The sequence below is a fragment of the Aulostomus chinensis genome, chromosome 14 (genome assembly GCF_037954235.1).
Source record: "Aulostomus chinensis isolate RoL2024-O1b breed Wild chromosome 14, RoL_Achi_v1.0, whole genome shotgun sequence".
In the NCBI taxonomy this organism is placed as follows: Eukaryota; Metazoa; Chordata; class Actinopteri; order Syngnathiformes; family Aulostomidae; genus Aulostomus; species Aulostomus chinensis.
The window spans coordinates 15,196,573-15,218,985 of NC_141333.1; the positions used below are offsets into that span (position 1 = coordinate 15,196,573).

General features: G+C 41.8%; 1 protein-coding gene and 1 long non-coding RNA gene across 2 annotated transcripts; one reads left to right on the forward strand and one right to left on the reverse strand.

Annotated features, from left to right (window-relative positions):
* Window positions 1–101: 101 nt before the first annotated feature.
* On the reverse strand, window positions 102–18,405 carry LOC147249893 (guanine nucleotide-binding protein subunit alpha-14-like). The gene is made up of 8 exons (XM_086225567.1): window positions 18,190–18,405; window positions 17,685–17,846; window positions 14,631–14,815; window positions 13,605–13,759; window positions 11,772–11,900; window positions 10,490–10,619; window positions 9,451–9,604; window positions 102–3,450 (listed from the first exon to the last, which is right to left on the reverse strand). Exons 2-8 carry the CDS (start codon window positions 17,833–17,835, stop codon window positions 3,245–3,247), a joined length of 1,110 nt encoding a protein of 369 aa, XP_086081693.1. The 5' UTR covers window positions 17,836–17,846; window positions 18,190–18,405; the 3' UTR covers window positions 102–3,244.
* Window positions 18,406–20,071: 1,666 nt separating this feature from the next.
* LOC147249894 (uncharacterized) lies at window positions 20,072–22,180 on the forward strand. The gene is made up of 3 exons (XR_015119382.1): window positions 20,072–20,154; window positions 21,349–21,419; window positions 21,858–22,180. It is a non-coding gene; the product is annotated as an uncharacterized LOC147249894 (long non-coding RNA).
* Window positions 22,181–22,413: the final 233 nt, after the last annotated feature.

A 22,413-nucleotide genomic window follows, 5' to 3' on the forward strand; every position in this document is an offset into this window, starting at 1 on the left:
GTGCGAGTTCTTATTTGTCTTGATGACAAAGAGAGAACGCAACACGCAGAGGGATTATGTACGATTAAATACATCCCAAAAGACAAAGAAAAGCAAATGTATGGGTGTGGTCACTGTTTGTTTTTAATATCAACTTGACAAAAATATTTACACACATCCTCCACCCAAGTCTGCACAAAATAATTCACTGTCACCTCGAAAGACGAGGTATCCCGAAGCTGCACTGGCAAACACAGTCACAGTTTATGTGCTGTTGGCAAACGATGTACAAATAAAAACAAGAACATCGATCAAAAGCAGAGCATTCACAGGCACGAAAGTTACATTTGTGTCTTACAGATTTAAAAATGCGTGACATCAAGGCACTTCACCTGCAATAAAATGTGCAGACAAACCAGATTACAGACGCGCTACACGGGAGCTATTGTTAGCTTCCCATCAGTAATGTCCATGTTATTTTCCATACACCATTTGCTCAATGATGCACATGGCGGGGACTCGCCAACATTCCACGTCTTAACACACAGATACTAAAAGGACACACACATATTGACTTGGTGCTGGCACCTCATATGAAACCTGACAAGCCCGAACCATGGTAGAGAGCTCCCTGGTATTCGTATCACACCTATAATTCCAGGCTCTGGTTCCAACCATTGTTGATTGTACTCGCAATGTTAAGACCGCATTTATTCATCAGCTTTTACTCAACTGTCCTCAAATGACGGATGAAGACGTTGGTGCAGAAACATGTGAGCAAACACAAGCTTTGAGGTGTTCCTTCTCGCTTCACACAATCGCACAACCTGAGCTTTCCGATGATGCTAATCCCGTACCTTGTAATAAAGTGCTGTCGAGAAAAATCATTGGATTTTTTAATCATATTTAATCTCAGTTAAAATCCGCATACAGATCTACATGTCCGTCTCATATATTCTTGTTTTAATAACTTCAGAACTCATTGTTGCATAAATATATCAAACACATTGAACAAGAAAGAGCAGAATAATGCCTGTCCAAGTGCTTGTATAAATAACTTTGTTTTCCAGTGTTTGAGAACTAAAGCGTCCCACATCTCATTTTTCATGTTCTTACTTTTTTCAACAATGATGAAGAACATTAAGAATTAACAGTGACGGGAGGATTTTGCCCTTTAACTTGCATCTATTAAAGTCCGTAAAGTTTTTTTTTTTTAAAGCACCTCTCTTGAACGGAAGAGTCCCTCATCATCAACTCAACCCCACTAGAAAAAATGTCACGTCTTTGTCACAGCGTGTTCTTCCACGTGTAAGACGTGGAGCTGCAGGAGCTTCTGACGGGGTGTGAACTCTCTCCCTAACACACGTGTTGAAAAGGACATTATCACATTGTTATGACTCTGAATTCATAGTGGAAGCTGCTCTCTTCCTGATGACACGTGGTAGTTAATGGACGCTGCTGAGCAGATGTGTGTAATACAGACGGAAATATTGCCGGTTTGTACCGTTTATGGCTGGGGATGCTAGGATTGTGATGGGCGTGTTTGAGAAACAATCAAAGACCCTGATGAAATCAATCCTGGAGCTACGGAGTTACTTTAGTGTATTTATGGTGCAAAAAAAAAAAGAAGTTTGCAACCAAAACATTTAATTGGGAACTGAACTAACAACACTGGAATTTCAAAAAAATGCTTTAACGCAAGAAAAGTCGGTACGAGTTGAATTTATGAATGTATTTGTGATGCATTTCTTTTTAATGAAATTATATAAAAATGTGCAAATAATATCATTGTCATTATATTCATGATCATCCAAGCTTTGGTGGGCTCCCTGAGTCGTTTGCATTGGATCACTTCCTTCCTTTGTACTGACTTCCTGTCTGATTTAGTTCAAAAGGAATCAGGTGCGTCAGACATTTTACGCACTTGGCAAAAGCTTGGAAGACTGAATGTTGAGTTTCAGCTCTGGCTTCTGTTTGTTGATCTAAATCGTAAAGAAATGTCATATTTTTGACTGCTGTGCGACCCCATTGAGTCGTCTCTGAAAACTTTTGCTCTTTGACGTCAAGCACACTGCAAAGATACAAGTGTGTACAAATATTTTTGAATGCGCAAAACAGCTTTCATTTTAACAATTTTTTTTTTTTTTTTTTGCTGTTGAAATGAGTCTGTGGGTTGTAACACAGTTCTCTCTCTAGCGCTACAGGTATTTTTGTATGCTAACCTAGAAGTTGTTGCTGCCATGGGTTCCCTTGACAAGAACTAATGGGATTTTTCCATTAGATTTAGAAATATAGCAGAAAAAAAGCTCTGCAGCCAACAGGATTTCATAATTTTTGAAACGTAAATGCGATTGGTTGGAGTACAAGTCATTGTTACGCTATCAACAAACTACCCTGTGGACAACACCACAAATAACTACAATATTTAATCTAAGATAGGATTTTTATGCTTTTGTTAACCACAAATCTTATTTCTGGCATTTTAAATCTATTTGGGAAACCGATGCTACCTTATTACCTTATTTTTTTTTCTGTTACAGCAAATTAAAAAAAGTAACTCTGTACAATTCAGGATAAAAACAGGTGCTGTGGTCTGAAACTCATGTACTGTCGAATCCATCATGTTTGTGAGCTTATAGTTTGTAGTGTAGCACAGGCGGATTCACATAATCATTGGGGTTTGTGTGTGTGTGTGTGTGTGTGTGTGTGTGTGTGTGTGTGTGTGTGGTGTACCGATGTGTGGCCCTCATCTCCTTTTGTAAAGATCATTACTCTGTTAATGGCAACATGACACTTCATAGCAGCTCTGCACCTTCTTCAATTATGGATGAGTTCAGTCACTGCAAGACCCAAACATTTCATCTTACAAAAAGGAAAGGTAAAAAAAAAAACCCATCAACACAGAGAAAGGCCTCTGAGGAAGAGAACTGAGGGTGATTACTGGTTCATCACACTCTGATTAGAAGTCACATTGTCTTTCATGTTTTCTACTTGACGGGTGGAGGAGGAAGAAGTGGAGGGGAGTAGCGATGGAGGTGGAGGTGAGTGTGACCTCAATCCCTTTTTCTCCATCAGCTTGTTCATGAACCTCATGAGGATGGAGGCTAGACCGTACACTGCATGCTTCAATGATGTCAAAGTGGAGAAAGAAGCCACATGTGGGGCTTGATTACAGTTTTTACTCTTACGGGTTTAAGTCATAGGAGAGTGAAAGACCTTGCTCCGCCCGTTCGTTTATCTCCTGACTCACGGCACTGAGTTCAGCTCAGATGACACCGTAGTCTCTGAGGGACTTGAGCAACACCGTGTCCTTGACGTCGCTGAAGACTCTGCGAATGTTGTTGGTGTCTGTTGCGCAGGTGAAGTGAGGGTAAAGAGTCTTCCACTCCCCCCTGTCGTCCAGGTTGTTGGCCTTCTGCTCGTATAACTTGCGGATGAAGTCCTGAGCATCATCTAGGTCTTGCCTCTTACCTGTGAGAGAGGGAATGAACATGTCAGAAACTCAATGGTAAATATTCTATATAAATATATATAATATCTATATATCTATAGATATATATCTATAGATAGACAGATATAGATATACTGTATATATATATATATTCAGTACATATATACTGTCATATTTTCATATTAAATTTCAAAAGCTGAGGTAAACATATATAAAAGCCATCCTTGTTTCACAACTTACAACAGATATAAAATGCAGGAGCCAATTTTGTGTGCACAGTTCTGTAAAATTATAACTGCTGACATAGAGCTGATATACACATAATCCAGGCTAAAGCTAGTTAGCATTGCACTTGTCAATGTAAAAAAAACCCTGTAATTAAATAACTGCTACTGTTTCCTTCTCTCCTTCTGGCACACATCCAGTACAGGGATGCTGCCCCTAAGAGTGCTTCTGGAGCTCCACCAATCACATAAAAGTGGGCTTTAAGGGAAGGGGGGGGGGGTGCTTAAAGAGATACAGGATGAAATGAGGAGCTGTAGAAGATAAATGATCATTAGTCCCAGAATAAAAACAGAGAAGGAAATGAGTACAACCGATCCCTTTTATGGGTTTTTGTGCATCATTTACTTCAGTAATCCAGTGTTTTTGTTACAGGAAACAAAAATATGTATTCTGGGGAAGATTTAGTTGTTATGCAGAGGGATTACCAACCATAAACCCAAATGAGGCTGACTACAAAAAAAAAGAAATCCCTCTTTGCTTGTGGTTGAATCCCAGATTAACATTGTTTGCTCAAACTTGGGTGGTAGAAACGGCAGACAGGGAACAATAACACGTTGTCTCAAAGTAGTTCTGACTGATTGTTGCTGTGGTTCTAGATCTCTTTTCATTAAAATGTATATTAATTTATTTCTTTTTAATAAACCCAATCACGATATTTATTACATGGCAACTAGATCAAAAACATGAAGTACTCCTGTCAGTGCTCTTAACCAAGGTGCTGGCAGAAGATCTGGAGTTGGTGTTCCATTGAGGATGAGTTAAACGCAGAGGACAACATTTTCTGTACAATGTACATGGGACAAATGTAGACTTATTCTTCTTCTAGATCTTTAAAGGCATCAGGGTGTTGTGATGTGCCAAAGGAGGATTAAAATGCACAATGAATATTTGCATCGCAATATCAGGCAAGGCAAGGCAAGGCAATTTTATTTGTAGAGCCCGTTTTCACAAACAGTTTGTCTCAAAGGGCTTCACATGGCATCATAACAACATCCTCTGCCCTTAGACCCTCAGATCGACTGAGGAAAATTCCATAGAAAACCCTTTTAACAGGGAAAAATCTGAGAAACCTCAGGGTGAGCAACAGAGGAGGGATCCCTCACCCAGGACAGACAGACGTGCAGTAGATGTTGGTACAGACAAGAAAACAGTTTACAATACAAAATGTGGGAAACACGGAAATGTTAATAACAGTTGAAGAAGGAAGCTTCTGGTAGGGGAGGCAGGGAGAGCAAGCCAGCTTGATGGGGGACTGGATGGCAGACTGGTTCATGGAAGGAGAGCGCAGGCCGGTGTAACAGTAGGGAATAAGGGGGGGGGGGGGGCGATGCAGGCGGCGGTTGGGGCTCTGGTGGATCTGTTGAAACACAGAGAGACTGCGAGACACCAAGGCCAAACTACAAAGTGCAACAAGTAGTGGTAGTGACAGTTCCAAAAATGTGCAGGGAGGAGAGGAGGAGAGAGGGGGAGAGGAGAGGAGAGGAGGGAAGGGCTCCATGTAACCTGATGTGTCCCCCAGCAGTCTAAGCCTGTAGCGGCATAGCTATCAATGGTTCAGAGCTACCTGAACCAGTCCTAACTGAAGGCTCTGTCATAGAGGAAGGTCTTAAGCCTGGACTTAAACGTAGTTAAAGTGTCTGCCTCTCTGACCCATGGAGAGAGCTGGTTCCACAGTAGAGGAGCCCGGTAACTAAAGGCTCTACCTCCCAGTCTGTTTTCAGAGATACTGGGAATCACTAAAAGACCTGCATTCTGGGAGCGGAGTGCTCTGGTGGGACAGTAGGGACTAATGAGCTCTTTCAAATAGGATGGAGCTTTATCATTGAGAGCCTTATAAGTTAGCAGAAGGATTTTTGAAGTCGATTCTAGATCCTACAGGAAGCCAGTGGAGCGAAGCTAAAGTGGGAGAGATGTGTTCTCTCTTCTTAACTCCCGTCAAAACCCTCGCTGCAGCGTTTTGGACCAGCTGGAGACTCTTTAGAGTGTATTTAGGACATCCTGACAAGAGAGAGTTGCAGTAGTCCAGCCTAGAAGTGATAAATGCATGCACCAGTTTCTCAGCATCACTCTGGGAAAGGATATTCCTAATCTTAGCGATACTTTGCAGATGGAAGAAGGTGGTCCTAGTGACATGCTTTATGTGGGAGCTGAAGGAAAGGTCCTGGTCAAAAATGACCCCAAGGTTCCTTGCAGTTGTACTCGGGGTGAAGGTGATGCCATCTAGAGTAGTGATCCGATTCAAGAGTGTGTCCCTGAGGTGTTTAGGTCCAAACACGATGACCTCAGTTTTATCTGAATTGAGCATTAAGAAGTTAGAGGACATCCAGGATTTAATGTCTTTTAGGCAGTCTTGCAGATGAGTAAGCTGGCTTGTGTCATCTGGCTCCATCGACAAGTAAAGTTGCGTGTCATCCGTTTAACAGTGGAAGTTGATTGAGTGCTTCCGTATTATGTCACCTAATGGGAGCATGTAAAGAGTGAAGAGAATCGGTCCTAAAACTGAACCCTGTGGTACACCATATGTAACTCTGCTGTACTCTGAATAGTCGTTATTAACATGAACAAACTGAAACCTATCTGATAAGTATGACTTAAACCATTTTAGGGCAGTTCCTTTAATTCCAGTTTCATGGTCTAGTCTCTGTAGCAGGATGCTGTGGTCGATGGTGTCAAATGCAGCACTGAGGTCCAAAAGGACAAGCACAGAGACAAGACCTCTGTCTGAAGCTATAAGAAGATCATTAGAGACTCTGACCAGTGCTGTTTCAGTGCTATGGTGTTCCCTGAATCCAGACTGGAAGGCTTCAAAGAGCTCATTGCTGTGCAGATGTTCATGTAGCTGCTCCAGGACAACCGTCTCAAGGATCTTGGAGATGTAGGGGAGGTTGGATATTGGCCTATAGTTGGCTAACACATCTGGGTCAAGAGAAGGTTTTTTTAAGTAAAGGGTTGATGACAGCCACCTTAAAGGCCTGTGGCACATAACCTGTGACTAAGGAAAGATTAATTTGATTGAATATAGAAGTGTTGACTAGAGGGAAGGCATCCTTAAGGAGGCTTGTTGGGATGGGATCCAGCAGACAAGTGGCTGACTTGGAGGAAGTGACTGCAGAAGTTAATTCTGACAGGTCGATGGGGGAGAAGCCGTCCAAGTGAGCACCAAGTCTGGGAGGTGCTTCTGTGGGGACTGTAGTCTGTCCTCCATTACTGGCAATATTTGTTCTAATATTCACAATCTTTTCAGTGAAAAAAGATAGGAAGTCGTTACTGCTGAGAGTTGGGGGGATGCATGGCTCAACAGCACTATGGTTCTTGGTGAGCCTGCCCACAGTGTTGAGGAGGAACCTGGGGTTATTCTTATTCTTTTCTATCAGGGACGAGTAGTAATCGCTTCTAGCATTACGGAGTTCTTTTTTATATATTAATAAACTCTCCTTCCAGGCTTGGCGGACTTCCTCGCGCTGGCTGGAATGTGTCTTCCTTTCCATTTGTCTGGTCTTCAGTTTTAAGGCACCCAGCTCTGGGCTGTACCAGGGAACTATTCTTTTTTGGTTGATAACCCTCTTCTTCAGGGGAGCTATGGCATCAAGTGTCCCAAGGAGTGCTGCTGCAGTGCTGTCCACAAGATAGTCTACCTGCGAGGGGGTGAAATCAGCATAACTGCCCATTATATCACTACAAGGTGTGGCAGCAAGCTCTGCTGGAATAAGCTCCTTAAATCTAGAAACAGCAGTGTCAGATAGACATCTGCTGAAGTGGGACTTTTTCCCAGGTAGGATATAATTTGTTAAAGTAAATTCAAATGTAATTAAGGAGTCATCAGACAAGACAGGGTTCTGAGGAAGAACTGTGATGAGGTCAGCTTCTATTCCATAAGTGAGTACTAAATCAAGGATGTGATTAAAATTGTGAGTGGGTTTGTTTACCCTCTGACAGAAGCCAACAGAATCAAGAAGCGACTTAAACGCAGTGGCCAGACAATCATCATCGACGTCCACATGGATGTTAAAGTCACCCACGACAATGACTTTGTCTGAATTCAATGCCAATGCCTGAATTCTCTATCACAAAAAGAGAAGAGCCAGAATATGTCTGATTTGGAGCCAAATTGCTTTATTGTTTCATCTGCATGAGATTTTTACGAATTGAAACTTTATATATATTATATATATAATTACAGTTCAGAATGATGCCAGCACAAGGCAACAGAACCTTATAACTGATTTAAGAGTTAGACGGACCAGTACTGAACCAAAATACAAAACGAAACAAGAAACCTTTAAATTCACAACAAGTAGATATTCTGAAAATGTTCACACTGAAGCTGGCAGCAGTACGTCCCTCCACAACAGCAGCAGCGCCATGTGAATACAACAACATGAGTTGTAGACACCAGTCAGGGGCACAAACTGCTCAGAGTTGCCATTAAGGTTAAATTGACATCAAGGAGCTTGAACCTGTGTGAGTCATTATTTTACCCTGCTAATGCTAATAGGAGAGAACACACACACATGCACACACTAATTCCCTCTCTGCTCTCACACACCTCACACATGTGCACCCCGGGGTTTGTGCAGGGGGGTTGGTGTTGGTGGGGAGGGGCTGAGGAAAGAACAGTATCTGTCTGTGGTTGCCATGGGTAACAGCAGGAGAGAGGGTGGTGCTGGAGGTGGAGGTGGAGGATGGGGACTGATAGGGCAATGCTTCACAGCCTCTCACACCAGCAGAGCTGCAGGCAGCGGCCGCATCACAAACTACACCAAGTACATGGAAGTGTCTCATTTGAAATTGCGTGTATATGTGTGTGTGTGTGTGTGTGTGTGTGTGCGCGTGTGTGTGTGTGTGAGAGAGAGGGAGTCTATTCTTGTTTCTTGTGTCTTGTTTCAAGCAACCCTTGACAAAACACCTTTGTTGTGAGGACATTTTGACTTGTGAGGATATTTTTGGCCACTAATTTCTCAAAACTTTTAAGGTCAAGGTTTGGTTTTGTGTGTGTGTGTGTGTGTGTGTGTGTGTGTGTGTGTGTGTGTGTGTGTGTGTGTGTGTGCTGACACCAGGATGGAAAACCTCTCCATTTTAGAGTCAGAAAACACGGTGAGGCTGAGTTCACCTTGCAAATTATTTTTTGGAAATGCAACATTACATCTGCCGGGTGCAGGAGGACATGATGAGCCATCGGCAAGCCCAAAGCAAATTGGCCGGAGGAAAACATCAACACAACCCCTTTGCTATCTCGCATGCAGTGAGGAGAACACACGCCTGAAGATAAATAACTGCAATCGTGGTCACCGACTGTGGCTGTTGATATCAACCTTAACTTTGACCACCCCCACAAAGTTGCTTTGCTCAATTTAAGTGAGCTTTCAAATTCCCACAAGACAATACCTACCCTGATTGTCCCCACTTAAGCATACACATTCCATTCGCATCTGAAGTCTGAGTTGACGTTTCCAACTAGGAACCCTGCAACTTCCCACGAAGGCACCATTTTCTTCTTACACACTATTATACTTTTGTAGCCCTCATTTTAGTCTTACAGACAGGAAGCTCCTCTTTGCTCCTGACATCTATTGTGTACCTCTTGTCATGGTCGATCACGCAGGATTGCAAAGACCTTCATGTTTTGACAGGGACACAATATATAATGGGCTTTGCGTCCTGTCTGTAAGACTAAATTCAGGGTTTAAAAAGTAAGTGTTCTGAAGCAAATACACACACAAGTATGCCCAGCTTACCTGTGAAATTTGGGAAATATTTCTGCAAGTCGGATGTTTTTATTTTATCAGCCAAGATGTCAGTCTTGTTGAGGAAGAGGATGATGGAGGTGTTGCGGAACCAGGGTGAATGGATGGTGGTGTAGAAAAGGGCCAGACTCTCTTGCATGCGGTTCTGAGAAGGAGAGAAGTCATGAGAGAAGTCTGCAGATGAAGACTTTTCAGCAGGTTGTGTAGATGAGAGGGAAACGAGGTCTCAGTAATGGCACGATGGATTCGGATGGCTGAACATGAAGGAGAGATGATGAGACCTGGGGAAGAGAGGAACGATCCCAAGAGGGGAGGGGAGGAGTTTATGGTAGTGGTGGTGGCAGTGGTGGTGGTGCGGGGGCTGGTGAAGCATCAGGGCCACTGAGGAGGTTAATGAATCTGTTGGCAGACTTAAAAGTGTTGGAGTGAGATAAACGGCTTGCCGGCAGGATGGAGGGAGGGAGGAGGGGAGGACAGAAGGAGGAGGGCAAACGACAGAGAGGAGATGGGTTTTCTTGTGTTAGAGTGAGACCTGGTGGAGGACGGATGAAATGACCAAAGCCAATGTGAGTGAGAGACGAAGGAGAGAATAGATAGAACTCATTAACTAGAACCCTCACTGTGACACTTGCCTCTGTGCGTGGCATCAGACAGGGGGAGAATAATACAAAATTCAGTGCAAAATCAGAATGTCGATCCTACTGTGATTTTGACATTCCCACAACATCTCTGCTTCAAATTTTCCAAAGTTATGAACCATATCATTTTTCACTTTATGATTTCATTGAGATGATATTCAGATCTTGAGTATAAACAGAAAAAAAAATCCAATTTTCATATCAATATAACTTATTGAACTTATGGTTTTTTTTATCTCTCGTATCGATCGCATAACAAAATAATGATATGCGGTCAAAATCAATATATTATGGTATTGTGAAGGAACTTGTGATTTACAACAATAACACCACTATGTGGACACACACATACACACACATGCACATGCACACAAACTACAAACTGGTCTAACAATTGTCTCTCGCTCCTCCAGGACCTGGTCGTACTCGCTGAGTGAGGCCAGAAAGATGAGGGAGGTGACGTTTTCAAAACAGTGAATCCATTTCCGACGCTCCGACTTCTGACCACCCACATCCACGATCCTGCCCGCAGAGAGGAAGGGAGGAGAAGGAGAAAATAAACAAAAAAATGTTGAGGATATTGTGAAAAATACCTTTGATTTTGGTTTTGTGGCAAGTTATGTAATCCTGACGATATTTGATGACGAGGGGATCTTCTTCCTCCACGTTTAAAATCGATCTTCGATGAGGTCTTTAAATGTTAGATTTTTCCAATAAGTTGGAATCTGATCTACATTGAGGGGTGGGGAGAATTTCATGTTTTTGTGTGGTTTGTTTGATCTAAGTTGGAGGAACCCAATCAATCACCTCCAGAACATGAATTCAACCTACCACTTGCACGCTGCATAGAGGCTTTTTTCATGGTTCCAATTCTATAATTCTATGAGTAACAAAAAAAGCCTGCATGTTCCGTTGACGCTGGGCTCTTCAACCTTGCACCTGTACGTGACGGGATGTATAAATACTCTCCTGCAGTCTTTAGATTCTTTACCTCACATCAGATTTTAAATGAAAATTTTATGTGGAGATTTTAGCTGTTAAAGGAGCAGAATTCCCATCGGCGCTATCGCTCACATTCGCCTCTATTATCGCAGCTATTACCTTTATTAGCATGAAGAGTATTCAAAGTAATAAAAACAAATGTAAGAGGAAGAGAGAAGATGTGAAGAAGAAGCTGAGTTGGCTAACATAAGCTAACGTTAGCAGCCTCAATGTTACACCTTGTCCTCAAGTTCTACAGCTTTCTAGGTGTGTGTGGGGGGTGTGAAATACTGTACGTCTTCATTTTAAGAGTTGATTGCTTAAAAGAATGACTCTGCATCTCATTCTATAATCCTCTCCTCCCTTTAAATCTGAGCTACACCTGAGTCCTTTCCAGTGGTTGACGTTTAATCTTGGTACACGATGTTCCTTTAAAATGAACCTTCTGGCTTTGTGTGCTCAGTCCTCCGAGAGAAACAACTCCAGTACATGTTTAGAATAAAACACATTGGGCGACACCTCACTTCCCAGAAGGCGCTTTGTGCAGAGCCAATCAGAAATCTGACCCCGACACGTCCAAACAGGCGTGAGCAGACAAAAGGTCAATAGGATTTTTCCACAGAGTGTTGAATAGTGTCTCCACTGCATTCATCGTGGTAACGTGAAAGTAATAAGAGGATCTTTATCAGCCACCTGAGTGTGATGGTCTTGATGGTGAAGGAATAGTCATGGATGCCTGTGGTGGGGAATCGAACTCGCAGCACGTCTTGTTCTGTTGGGATGAAATCTTGGGCTGAAATGCGGTCCAGATTACTCATGTAGCTGAAAGACAGGAAGAACAGAAAGTTTGTCTCTTTTGTAACTGCTGGTAATCCACACCGCTGAGACACCAGATGAATTAATAATGATTAAAGGTACAAGAAGGCAGCAGAACAAGTTCATATCTGGGTGTTAAAAGATGACAGCTTGATGGCTTGTGTTGACACAAGCCGTCATTAGTGAATGTTGACCGGCCGTCTCTTATCAAGCGCACGCCATGATGATTGAGCTGCTGGGTAAACAGAGACAACAGCAGTAGAGGAGAGAGACGGGAAGCAGGCTGGGTTGAGGCTTTGTTTTCTGAATCATCAGACACACTGTGTGTGAGGCGTACGCACTTACAAAAACACAGAGTCCGAAGGCTGCGGTGTGTTTTTGTGACTGCTATGTGTTTGTTAGCTGTTCAAGAGATTGTTAATGAAGAATCTGAGGGCCAACTGGTGGTTTCTCTGTGGCTGAGAAACTGAACACTGGACTCTGTAAAGAAACAGCGCCCTCCAGTGGCCTCAGTACCACAAGAACTAAGTACTAAGTGTACTCAAAAAAGCTTCAAAAGTAGGATAAAATCTATGTTTTTGCACAAGCTTCACAAAAAGTTTTAAATGATATCATTTTATTGAGGAATGATTATTATTCTTGTAATTATTAAAATCATTCCCTTTAAACAATAATAATAAGAACACCTTTTTATCCAGTTCCTTTCGTCCTGGAGCCCTCTCGTCTCATCTTCTTTTTGATCATCTGTCTTTCTATAAATCCGAATTGTCTTATATGTTTTTACTGGATATGATTGCGTCATGTATGACATTCAGATTTTATTTTCAAGCACACTGAATTTGTGCTCGCCGTAAGCAAAGTGCTGTATAAATAAACTTGATTGATTTGAGAAAGAAAACGGCAAAACTTCGATACACTAATGAGCATATTGGAGGAGATTCTTTAATAATATGACTTTTCCAAACATCTAGAAAATTATGTCAGTAGGGTTGTCGTTTTTTTTGGCTGCACGACAAAATGTGAACGTGGTTACAGTGTTCACATCTGCTCCAATGAAAACTAACCCCATTACACTAAAACTGGTTTGACAGACCCAAACTCAACAATCCAGGTGTGAATGCACCCTAAAAGCCCCTGCGATGTGACGCGAGCCCAATACATCAACATTCCTCTTGGCGTTTTGAGTTATGCAAGTCGTCCTTTCTTTCGTTTCTGAATCCAAGTCCGAACATTGCGGCTCACTGTAGGTTCTACTGGAGAGGGTGCAGTGATTTGGGGCGCTGCAATCTGTGACCTCACCTTTAGACGTCACAAGATCCTGCACTCGGGTCCTTTCAAAGAAATGACCTGACTTGAACTCAGCGTTATTTAGCCACGCAGACGCTTAGATTTTATCAGCCACAGATGTCTGCTGTGGACTTTGCTGACAATAATGGCTGATGGGACTCCAGACAAACAGGGACTGTGTGAGACTATGTCTTTAAATTCTCATTCTGTAATGAGAAGCTGATTTGTGCTCGATAGTGCTCTGTAAAAATAGGCTTTTTTTCTATTTTAGAAGCGTTTTCTTCCAAAGTCAGTGTCGCTTGTAGTCTGTAGTCGCTATATCCTCTATTGTGACACAGTCTGTAACATGCAGTATTTTATCATGCATTGGCCTCTGAACCCTCATGTAGGGTGTGGTAAAGTTTGATGAAAGCAGCTACTCACTACTCAGCGGAGTCCAGGAGCTGGTACTCGCAGCGGCGGCTGTAGCAGACCCGGATGCCAGAGTCTGCCCAGAGGCGGCGGATTGCATCCACGTAGCCCCGTTCAAGCTGAGTGACCAGCACTGTGTTAACCTCCTGCAGCCACTTGGCATAGATCTGGAGGAGAGCAGGGGACAGGGACTATGTTAACACACAGATTCTAACATTATTCAAAAATGACAAGATTAATAAGGGTCATTTAAACACTACAATCCAGTTGCACTTCCGGATTTAAGCCTTCAGTATTTTAGCATGTGCTGTTAGATTTTAGGAGCGTTCCTATGCACATGTATGCATCTCAAGTCTGAGTTTCTACAGCAGCAACCAAGCCACACACAACATCTGCTGACAGGCAGACTTCTAACAAGCAACATCTCTTTTGTTTAACCTCTAAAAATACATTCATATTTTTATTAATAATTAAACCTGCCAAAGCAAAGAAGGGAAGCAACAGTTTGACGCTTAATATCATTTATTTATGTTTCAGTTGAATTCTAATCTCGTCAAATCTCATTATATGTCACATTTTAATTGGACAGGAGAGAAACAGCCTCTCTTGGTTCTGCCCTTAAGCCTGATAACCCGAGCTCATCAAAAATTTGCTCAGCCACGTAAACAGTTTAGTCGTGATATTGTTATTTTCTGACTGAGGGCAAAAACTGAAACAATAGTGGAATTTTGAGTGTGTGTAAACATAGTGAATGTATGTGACAAGTTTAAAAGTTTAGGAGTACATCCTGTTGTGGGTTGTCTGTTGAATAACACCCCCAACACTTGCCTTTCTTTGACACTGCGAGCTTCTATTTATAACGCGTCTGTCATTTCTCTTGTTTACATGAACATAATCCCACTGTTCCACAGAGTGAGTGCACGCTGATGCCTGCACACATGCGTTGGCACCAGAGTTTGTGAGGGCGTGTGTGTGTTTGTGTGTTTGTGTGTGTGTGTGTTCATGTGTGTGTGTGTGCATGTGTTCACATGTGCGTACCTCATTCTGAGGGTTGGCGTAAGGGATTCGGAGCGTGGTCATAGCCCCTGTCATGGCCTTGATGGCTGTGAAGATATTCTGGAAGATGCATTTTGCGAAGCCTTTCCTCTCCTCTTCTGAGAAACCTCGCCCATGGATGATCCTCATCTGGCGGATGAAGGTGGTTTTTCCACTTTCTCCAGTTCCTGAGGTGACAAACGGGAGGGGATCATCTTCACTTCATGTAATTATAAAGAGTTGGACTCTGTCAACAGGACTGTGACATGAACCTGCCTGTTTGTTCATTCTACTGTCACCTCACCAACATGAAGAGAAGGTTGGATGTAATCAAAGTTTGCCTGAAGATGTAAATCTTTCCATCATTTTAGTGGTTAAGTGGCTCATAAAAGTCACCTGAAAATGATCTCCATGCCTCAATTAAAATTCAAAACAGCTCCATATGTGATTTGGATTGAATTTGAAAAAATAAAATTTCCTGTGGGGCGACACTGTGGTGCAGTGGTCAGCACTGTCGCCTCACAGCAAGAAGGTTCCAGGTTCGAGTCCTGGCTCCAGCACAGGATCTTTCTGTGTGGAGTCTCCATGTTCTCCCTGTTCCTGTGTGGGTTCTCTCTGGTACTCCAGCTTCCTCCCACAGTCCAAAGACATCAAGAGGGGACGAGGCTGATTGATACTCTGAATTGACCGTAGGTGTGACTGTGAGTGTGAATGGTTGTCTGTCTCTATGTGTTGGATTTACTGCACCTGAACATCCAAGCAACTACTGGTAACAATCAATATTGGCCCTGAATAAACAGTGTCTGCCAATCCCAATGAAATACTATTTCAACTTATTGTCAACATTTTGACTGAAAAATTGTAATGGTCAAAAATACAAGCAGAAGTCTACAGCATTACTAAACTTTTCTATTATTGGTCAATTTATCTTTATTGGACTTTCTCCAACTTTAAAAGGTCACACAAAACAAATTGAATCTACGAAGAAATAGATCAAATACGTCAATATCTATTTAATCACAAGAACAAATAGGAGAGTAAAAATCAAAACCAAAACACCAAAAACAAAAAAATATCCATAAATAAACATCACTAATCGCTTTGTTCAAAATGGATCAAATTAATCTGGAGATCCGCTCAGCACTACAGAGCATCTTTAGCATTGTTGGATATTATAACTCACAGTTTCTCATCAACCCCACTTCCAGCTGCGCCAACTAAGAATGGCGACACTTACCAAACATTATGAAAGTAATTCATGCTTGAAGATCGAGAACTGACCCAACTGTGCATCCTTCAGTGCCCTGCAACAGGAAACTGAATCTCTTAGCTTTTCCCTCCCTCCATGCTGCATTGATAGAAAGGGTTGGAGGTCTTTCTCTCACAGCCCTCTTCCTGCTCTCTAACAGCTGTTTTCTGTCATTCTACACGCTAACGGGAAATAATACCAACAATGATTCAATGTCACTGCGGGGTTTCCCCCCAGGAAATTATATCTGCAGAGCTTGTATTGTATATTGTGCGAATATTTACATCCACCAGGGAGGTTCACCCCCATCTGTTAGTTGGTTTATGTACGAACAACTGTACTGATTGTGCATGAAACCTTGGGGGGGGGGGGGGGGGGGGCAGCAGCTGTTACATTTTGGCAAAAAGCAAATGTATTTCTCACTTAAAGATACAATTTGTTGACCAAGTTTGTGCTTAATATTTAACATTCCAAACATTACAAAACAATTCAGGTTTCGTCTAGAATCCAGTGTATGAAACAAGCAGATGCTAACGGCTTCAGCATGAGCTAAAAGTAAAACCAGCAAATTTCCTCATTCAGATAAATAACGAAGACCATTTCTTTGTTAATTCAACACCCTGGCCTTTTTTACATTTGACCTGGACACATCAGACTTCCTAGACTCTAGACTAGACCCTCCTACTGTTCCGTGAAGTCACTGACTTTATCAAAATGGGAGGCTGGTCTCCCCGGGGGGGCGTCAGACAGTTTCAGGGAATATTAAATTACACTGATTATCAAAGGGAATGGAAAAAAAAAACACTTGTAAGGTTTGATGAAAGATGGTAGGGACAAACAAAAGTTGAGGGAATTCTACTGTTTTGTACTTTACAAGAAAGCATCCAGGAACTAAAAAGTAAAATAAACACTAATTGTGTGTGGGAAGTGAACATACTACCCTCTTGCTATAAGGCGACAATGCTAACCAGCACGCCACCGTGCCGTCATCCCAACCAGCTGTTGTCATTGTTATTGTGTGGTTCATCTCTATTACATCTGTTGGGCCAAACTGAACCCTGTTCTAGGTACATATTTCTGACAATATCAAAAAAATGAAGCTTTTCTGCCCTTAACTCAGAAAAGTTAGAGATGCCAATTTCCCCAAAGTGGGACAAATAAAGGTTTATCTTATCTTATCTTATCTTAAAGCTTCTACAGAGTAGAATGAGAGATGTAAAGCTTCCAGAGGTGTAGAATTAGAGATGTAAAGCATAAAGCGGTGCAGAAGTAGAGATGTAAAGCTTCCAGAGGTGTAGAACTAGAGATGTAAAGCATAAAGAGGTGCAGAAGTAAAGATGTAAAGCTTCCAGAGGTGTAGAACAAGAGATGAAAAGCTCCTGATTAGCATAACAACCATTTAACTCAAGGCCACAGCAGCCAATCGGGTCTGCGGTCATCAAACAAGCTAAAGTAGGCCCAGAGGTTTCTGGGATGAGTGTTTGCAGGCTGTGTGGTTTTCAGGTAGCTCCAATCCCATTCTAGACCATTCCTAACATACTCACATCATGAGTATGCACATGCATGACATAGTTTTCTCACTTGACTCCAGGCAACCAAACAGGCCAGGCAGTTTAAATCTGTTTGCAGGGTGTACCTCTCCCTGCATTCATGGCATGTTAATGTGACCCAGCTTAAAATTCATTGTTATGACTGATTATTATCTAAACCTACCATGTTAATATAAAAGATGAGCTCTGTGTGTGTGTGTGTGTGTGTGTGTGTGTGTGTGTGTGTGTGTGTGTGTGTACATGTGCGCCATCACTAACCCAGCAGCAGTATTTTAATCTCCCGTCGTTCCTTCTTCTTCTGCTGCTTCAGGATCCTCTGGATCTCTTTGTCCACAGCGATGGTCCTCTTCTCCTCCTCGGACAGACAGCACATACAGGTGCGCTGGCAAACCTGCCAGCAGCCAGCCATGACCCCAACAACTGCAATGATATCGTTAATGAATAATCAGCTGTAACATCAGCTGTAATATAAATGGATATCATTCTCTAGATGAATAAAGTCCATCCGATGCCAGTTACAGTAGACCTGTCCAGATATAATTAACCCCTCCACTGTAACCTATTTGTTACACTTCTGCTGAAATCACTGCTTCTGCTCTCAGGTCAAAGGTTAGCTTCGAACAGTGCTTCATATTTTACAGTGTACAATAAAAAAAAAAAAATCCTTCGAACATTTACCTAATTGAGTTACATTGCATCAGTTCACTCAGGCGTGCCAAAACAAGTTTTGAAGTTACAGAGCGGAAACGAAATACTTCCTTACCTCAGTCAGCCCGTCACACTCCCTTGAAGCGAGCAGGTACACACTTTAATCGCGTCTGCCGGTGGCCCATGTCCCTCCGCGTCCCCTGTCCTCCGCACCTGCGGCAGGTAGTTAACAGCCGCTGGAGTGCAACAGGGGTGTCACCGTAATTTGAAAAAAAAAAAAAAAAACCTTCCTGCCCACACGAAACAACCTGCAGCCCGGGAGAGTCCACCGCGCCTATACTGGAATGTGCAGCAACCTCTGCGGTCCGCTCCGTACTTGGAATGCGCTCCTGGCGACGCGGCAGCCAAGAGAGCGGTAAACAACCGCAGCAGCGCCGGAAGTAATATGACTACGCCTAAGAAAATTAAAGCATTCTGTAGTTCTTTCAGGAAAATCCATAACATGAGTGCATTTGTATATGAAGTAATTGGATTCATTGGCTCTCCACTGTATATTTTTTGTGCGTAAGAGTAGTCATATTACTTGGTGAGTTGTACGTCAATATGTACTGAGTTGACTGTACAAGCAGCCTTTCCCAGCAGCCTTCAGGCCAGAGGTGGAGTTCACCCTTGACGGGTCACCAGTCCATCTCAGGACCAACACATAGAGACAGACAACCATTCACACTCACAGTCACACCTACAGTCAATTTAGAGTATCAATCAGCCTCGTCCCCTCTTGATGTCTTTGGACTGTGGGAGGAAGCTGGAGTACCAGAGAGAACCCACACAGGAACAGGGAGAACATGGAGACTCCACACAGAAAGATCCCGACCTCGAACCTGGAACCTTCTAGCTGTGAGGCGACAGTGCGAAACACTGTTTTACAACTCAGTGAAATTATTTTTGTTTTGCATTATTATTAGCAGTAGTAAGCAACTACTTGTACAGTCGTAGTAGTTTTGGTCATGGTAACGGTAGCGGTAGGATTCTGCAAAGGTTGTTTGGGTTATACTATTGCATTAGTTACAGGCAATTAAAAAAACATTGACAAATTAAACAAGGTCTTAATAAACAGGGTTTTTTCTTAATCAAAAAACATTGGTCATGTATATGTCAGCTAAATCATTCCTTTAAACATGCAACTGTAATGGCAGATAAGACAGAACACATAATTTGGGAATTCATGGCAGAACCACTGTTGAAAAAAAAATTGTCAATGACCTCATTTTTCAGGATTTTACACTACTTGAGGTCGAATTAAATGTCTGTTTTTAAATTTGACTTTTTACCGTGAGTATACTGCTTTGTAGGGATTGTGTGTGGCAACTTTCAGAGTAGCACTTAAAGACAGCAGAAGAATTCTTTGCTGCAAAAAAAAAGACGCTGCAGAGTAAAAGGAGTCGTAAAAGTTATTGCTTTTTCTACTTTGGATCTTAATATGAGGCTACACCAAATTTTAGCGGTGATTAGACAAGAGTATTATTTTGAAAAGCTCAATCTGGAAGTTGATCTTCTCTTTTTTTTCAATCATCGCTCCCATTCAGTCTGAGGCTGGTGTTAATGAGTCCCCTGCTGCAGGTCAAGTTTCGGCTGCTGGGTGCTTCAGAAGCTCCGCAGCTTCCTGTTCCAGCTTGAATTTGACTGAAATCATAGACACACTTGAGCACTACTTTTGGGTGCATTTGGAAACTTCACTTGATCTTATTCCAAAAGTAATTTCATATGGTATTAAAACATAATAACGCTACAAAAACAAACAAACAAACAGAAAAACACCTACAGCAAATATAATAGAATCTAAAATACTCTGAAGAACTTAATAAAACAAGGTGTAACACACGCACAATATTTTTCATAAAGCAGCAACCACTGAATCCTCTCACAAGTGCACAACAGGTATTTTTGTCCCTCCTTCTGCTGGTTGCTGCAGGTATTTGGATGTCAAACATTTGTCTCAGCCAGCAGAACCGGTTTGTCTGGGCTTTCATGGTCTCAGATGTTGAGATCACCTGAGCTCTGGAATTGCCATGGGAACAAGGTGAGGTGAAAGAGCAGTGTACGAAGGGGTCTTGTGTAATGTTGCAAGCGTATTGTGTCTGTGTCTATGATTGCAACACTCATGATGAATTTTATTTGACAGCAAGTCAGTGAACATGTCGCTGAAGGGACGTAAACCTTTCTAACTAATCTGCCGTCTTGAGAACACGCGTTTTGCTGCTTAGCGGTTTATTTATCTCAATTTACTACATTTTATGTATGTGTGTGTGTGTTTGTGAGGAAATGAAAATGCATCTACACAAATAAACACTCATTTGCTGTTCCTCTCAATAATTAAACTGTTCATTTGCATGGTTTTATTGTCCGTAGATTGAAATTGACGTTAGTGGAGATAAACTCCGAGGTGGGAGGAGAACTATGTTGAGGAGGTGGAAAGAAAAGGATCGCAAAGAAAGTGTAGGCTGACTGGAAGAGGAAATGATCTGCCGCATCTTTCCAGTCAGAGGACGTTTATCTGAGGGATTCACCTGCTGCCACGGCTCAATCACAATCTCTATACAGTGTATTGCGTGTATGAATTATTCAAGAGGCCTTTATCATCCTTCGATGAAATCTTACAGCAGCCGCCGAGCAGCAATAAGGAGAGGAGACTTTGTCCCCTGACGCTCGCTGCTGTGGGAACAGATGATGATCAATGATTAATCTGACAACGGCCATCAGAAGAAACGGAGACAATGATGCATGACACACTGCTTATTTTCATGTCCTTACGATGATTAAACACAAATTCAGCTTAAAATTTTTTTTAAAAGAAAACCATTGGATAGAAAGGCTTAAAATGTTTTCAGATTTGTAAAGAAGAACAATGTTTCTCATAATCTTCAATCTCATTTCTTGTAATCCTGTGATTAGGTCATCTGACCACCCAGTTATTAATGTTGCTTATGGATTAGCAAAGGCAGAGGGAAGTTTTTACAATGTAAATGTCTTGAAAATTAAAGTAAAATTCCATGGAGAGCAAAAAAAAAAGAAAAAAGAAAAAAAGTTCAGGAACTGTTCAGAATATCAAAGACCCGTATGTGTTTTGCATTGTTAAAGTTAAGCGCTTTTACCACCATATATGGGAAGTGGTAAAATTCCTTTGTCAACAATAATGTTTTTCCTTGTAAATCATGTTGAAGCGTATTTGCTGAGTAATAATGGAGCTAAATAAAGAGGTTATTACTTTCTGTAGGCGGAGGCGTGTGGCACAAGGTGCAGCTGGAGTTAAAGCACAGAGAGGTGTGGGCAGGTTGGCCCGTGATGGTGAGTCACGTCTAAAAATTTTCCTGGTCATACTGAGCATACCTTAAATGAGCTGATGCTCTTTGCTTGCAGTGGGGAAATCAACTTTATGCACAAATTGAATCTTTAGATCAAAATCTGGTGTAGCTGCATTGGAATGGGTTGCTTTATACCTGCTGCAGCCAAACATAATTTAATGTATGCAATGTATTTAAGAATTGTATTGAAACAGAACTGTAGAGTTTAAAGGAAATCACTTTTAAAATGGTGGAATCTGTTTATCGAGGCATGCGTTTAATTTTTTTCTTGTCTTAAAACGTGCTTCAGCTATTAAGATGTGAGGTTTCTTATTGATAAAAGTTAAAAGGAGCATTTCTAACGTGGATCCAGGTGAGAAAAATACTTCAAACATGCTCCAAGTTCATACTGTAAATGATGTTTTACTGCTCTCTCTTGCAGTTACATCACATGTCCACAAGATGTCACTTGGCTCAACACAATCAGTCTCCCTGCAGGACAACTGGGATTAAGATGGTGGTGAATTCTTTAAAAAAAACTTTGCTTCTGTTATAATCGTCCATTTAAACCTGGAAAGGCTTTGATCCTCCGGTTTCTCGGCGCACTTGCAAAGGAAAAACCCCGGTGAAAGATGAATTATCGACAAGAGGACTAATAAGTCATTAACTGACAGACGTTTTGGAGGCTGCCAGAGGAGTTTCTGTTTTGGTTTGAATTTATCAGCATGTTTTACCTCTGCACTCATTTTTTCCAGATTTTTAACATTCACTGTACTGGAGGATTCTTTTGTTCTGAATAAACACCAGATGTGCTGCAAATGCTTTTAATTTTCAACAAATAATTACTCACTCAAGCTTAACCGCCAGCCAAACTGTATATTCAACAATGAAATTTGACAATATTTGTACTTCCCTTAAAACTCAGGAGTTTTGGATAGAAATTAACATTTAGTCAAATAACAGGATAACTGAGGCGCTTCAGTTCATCTCCATCTAAT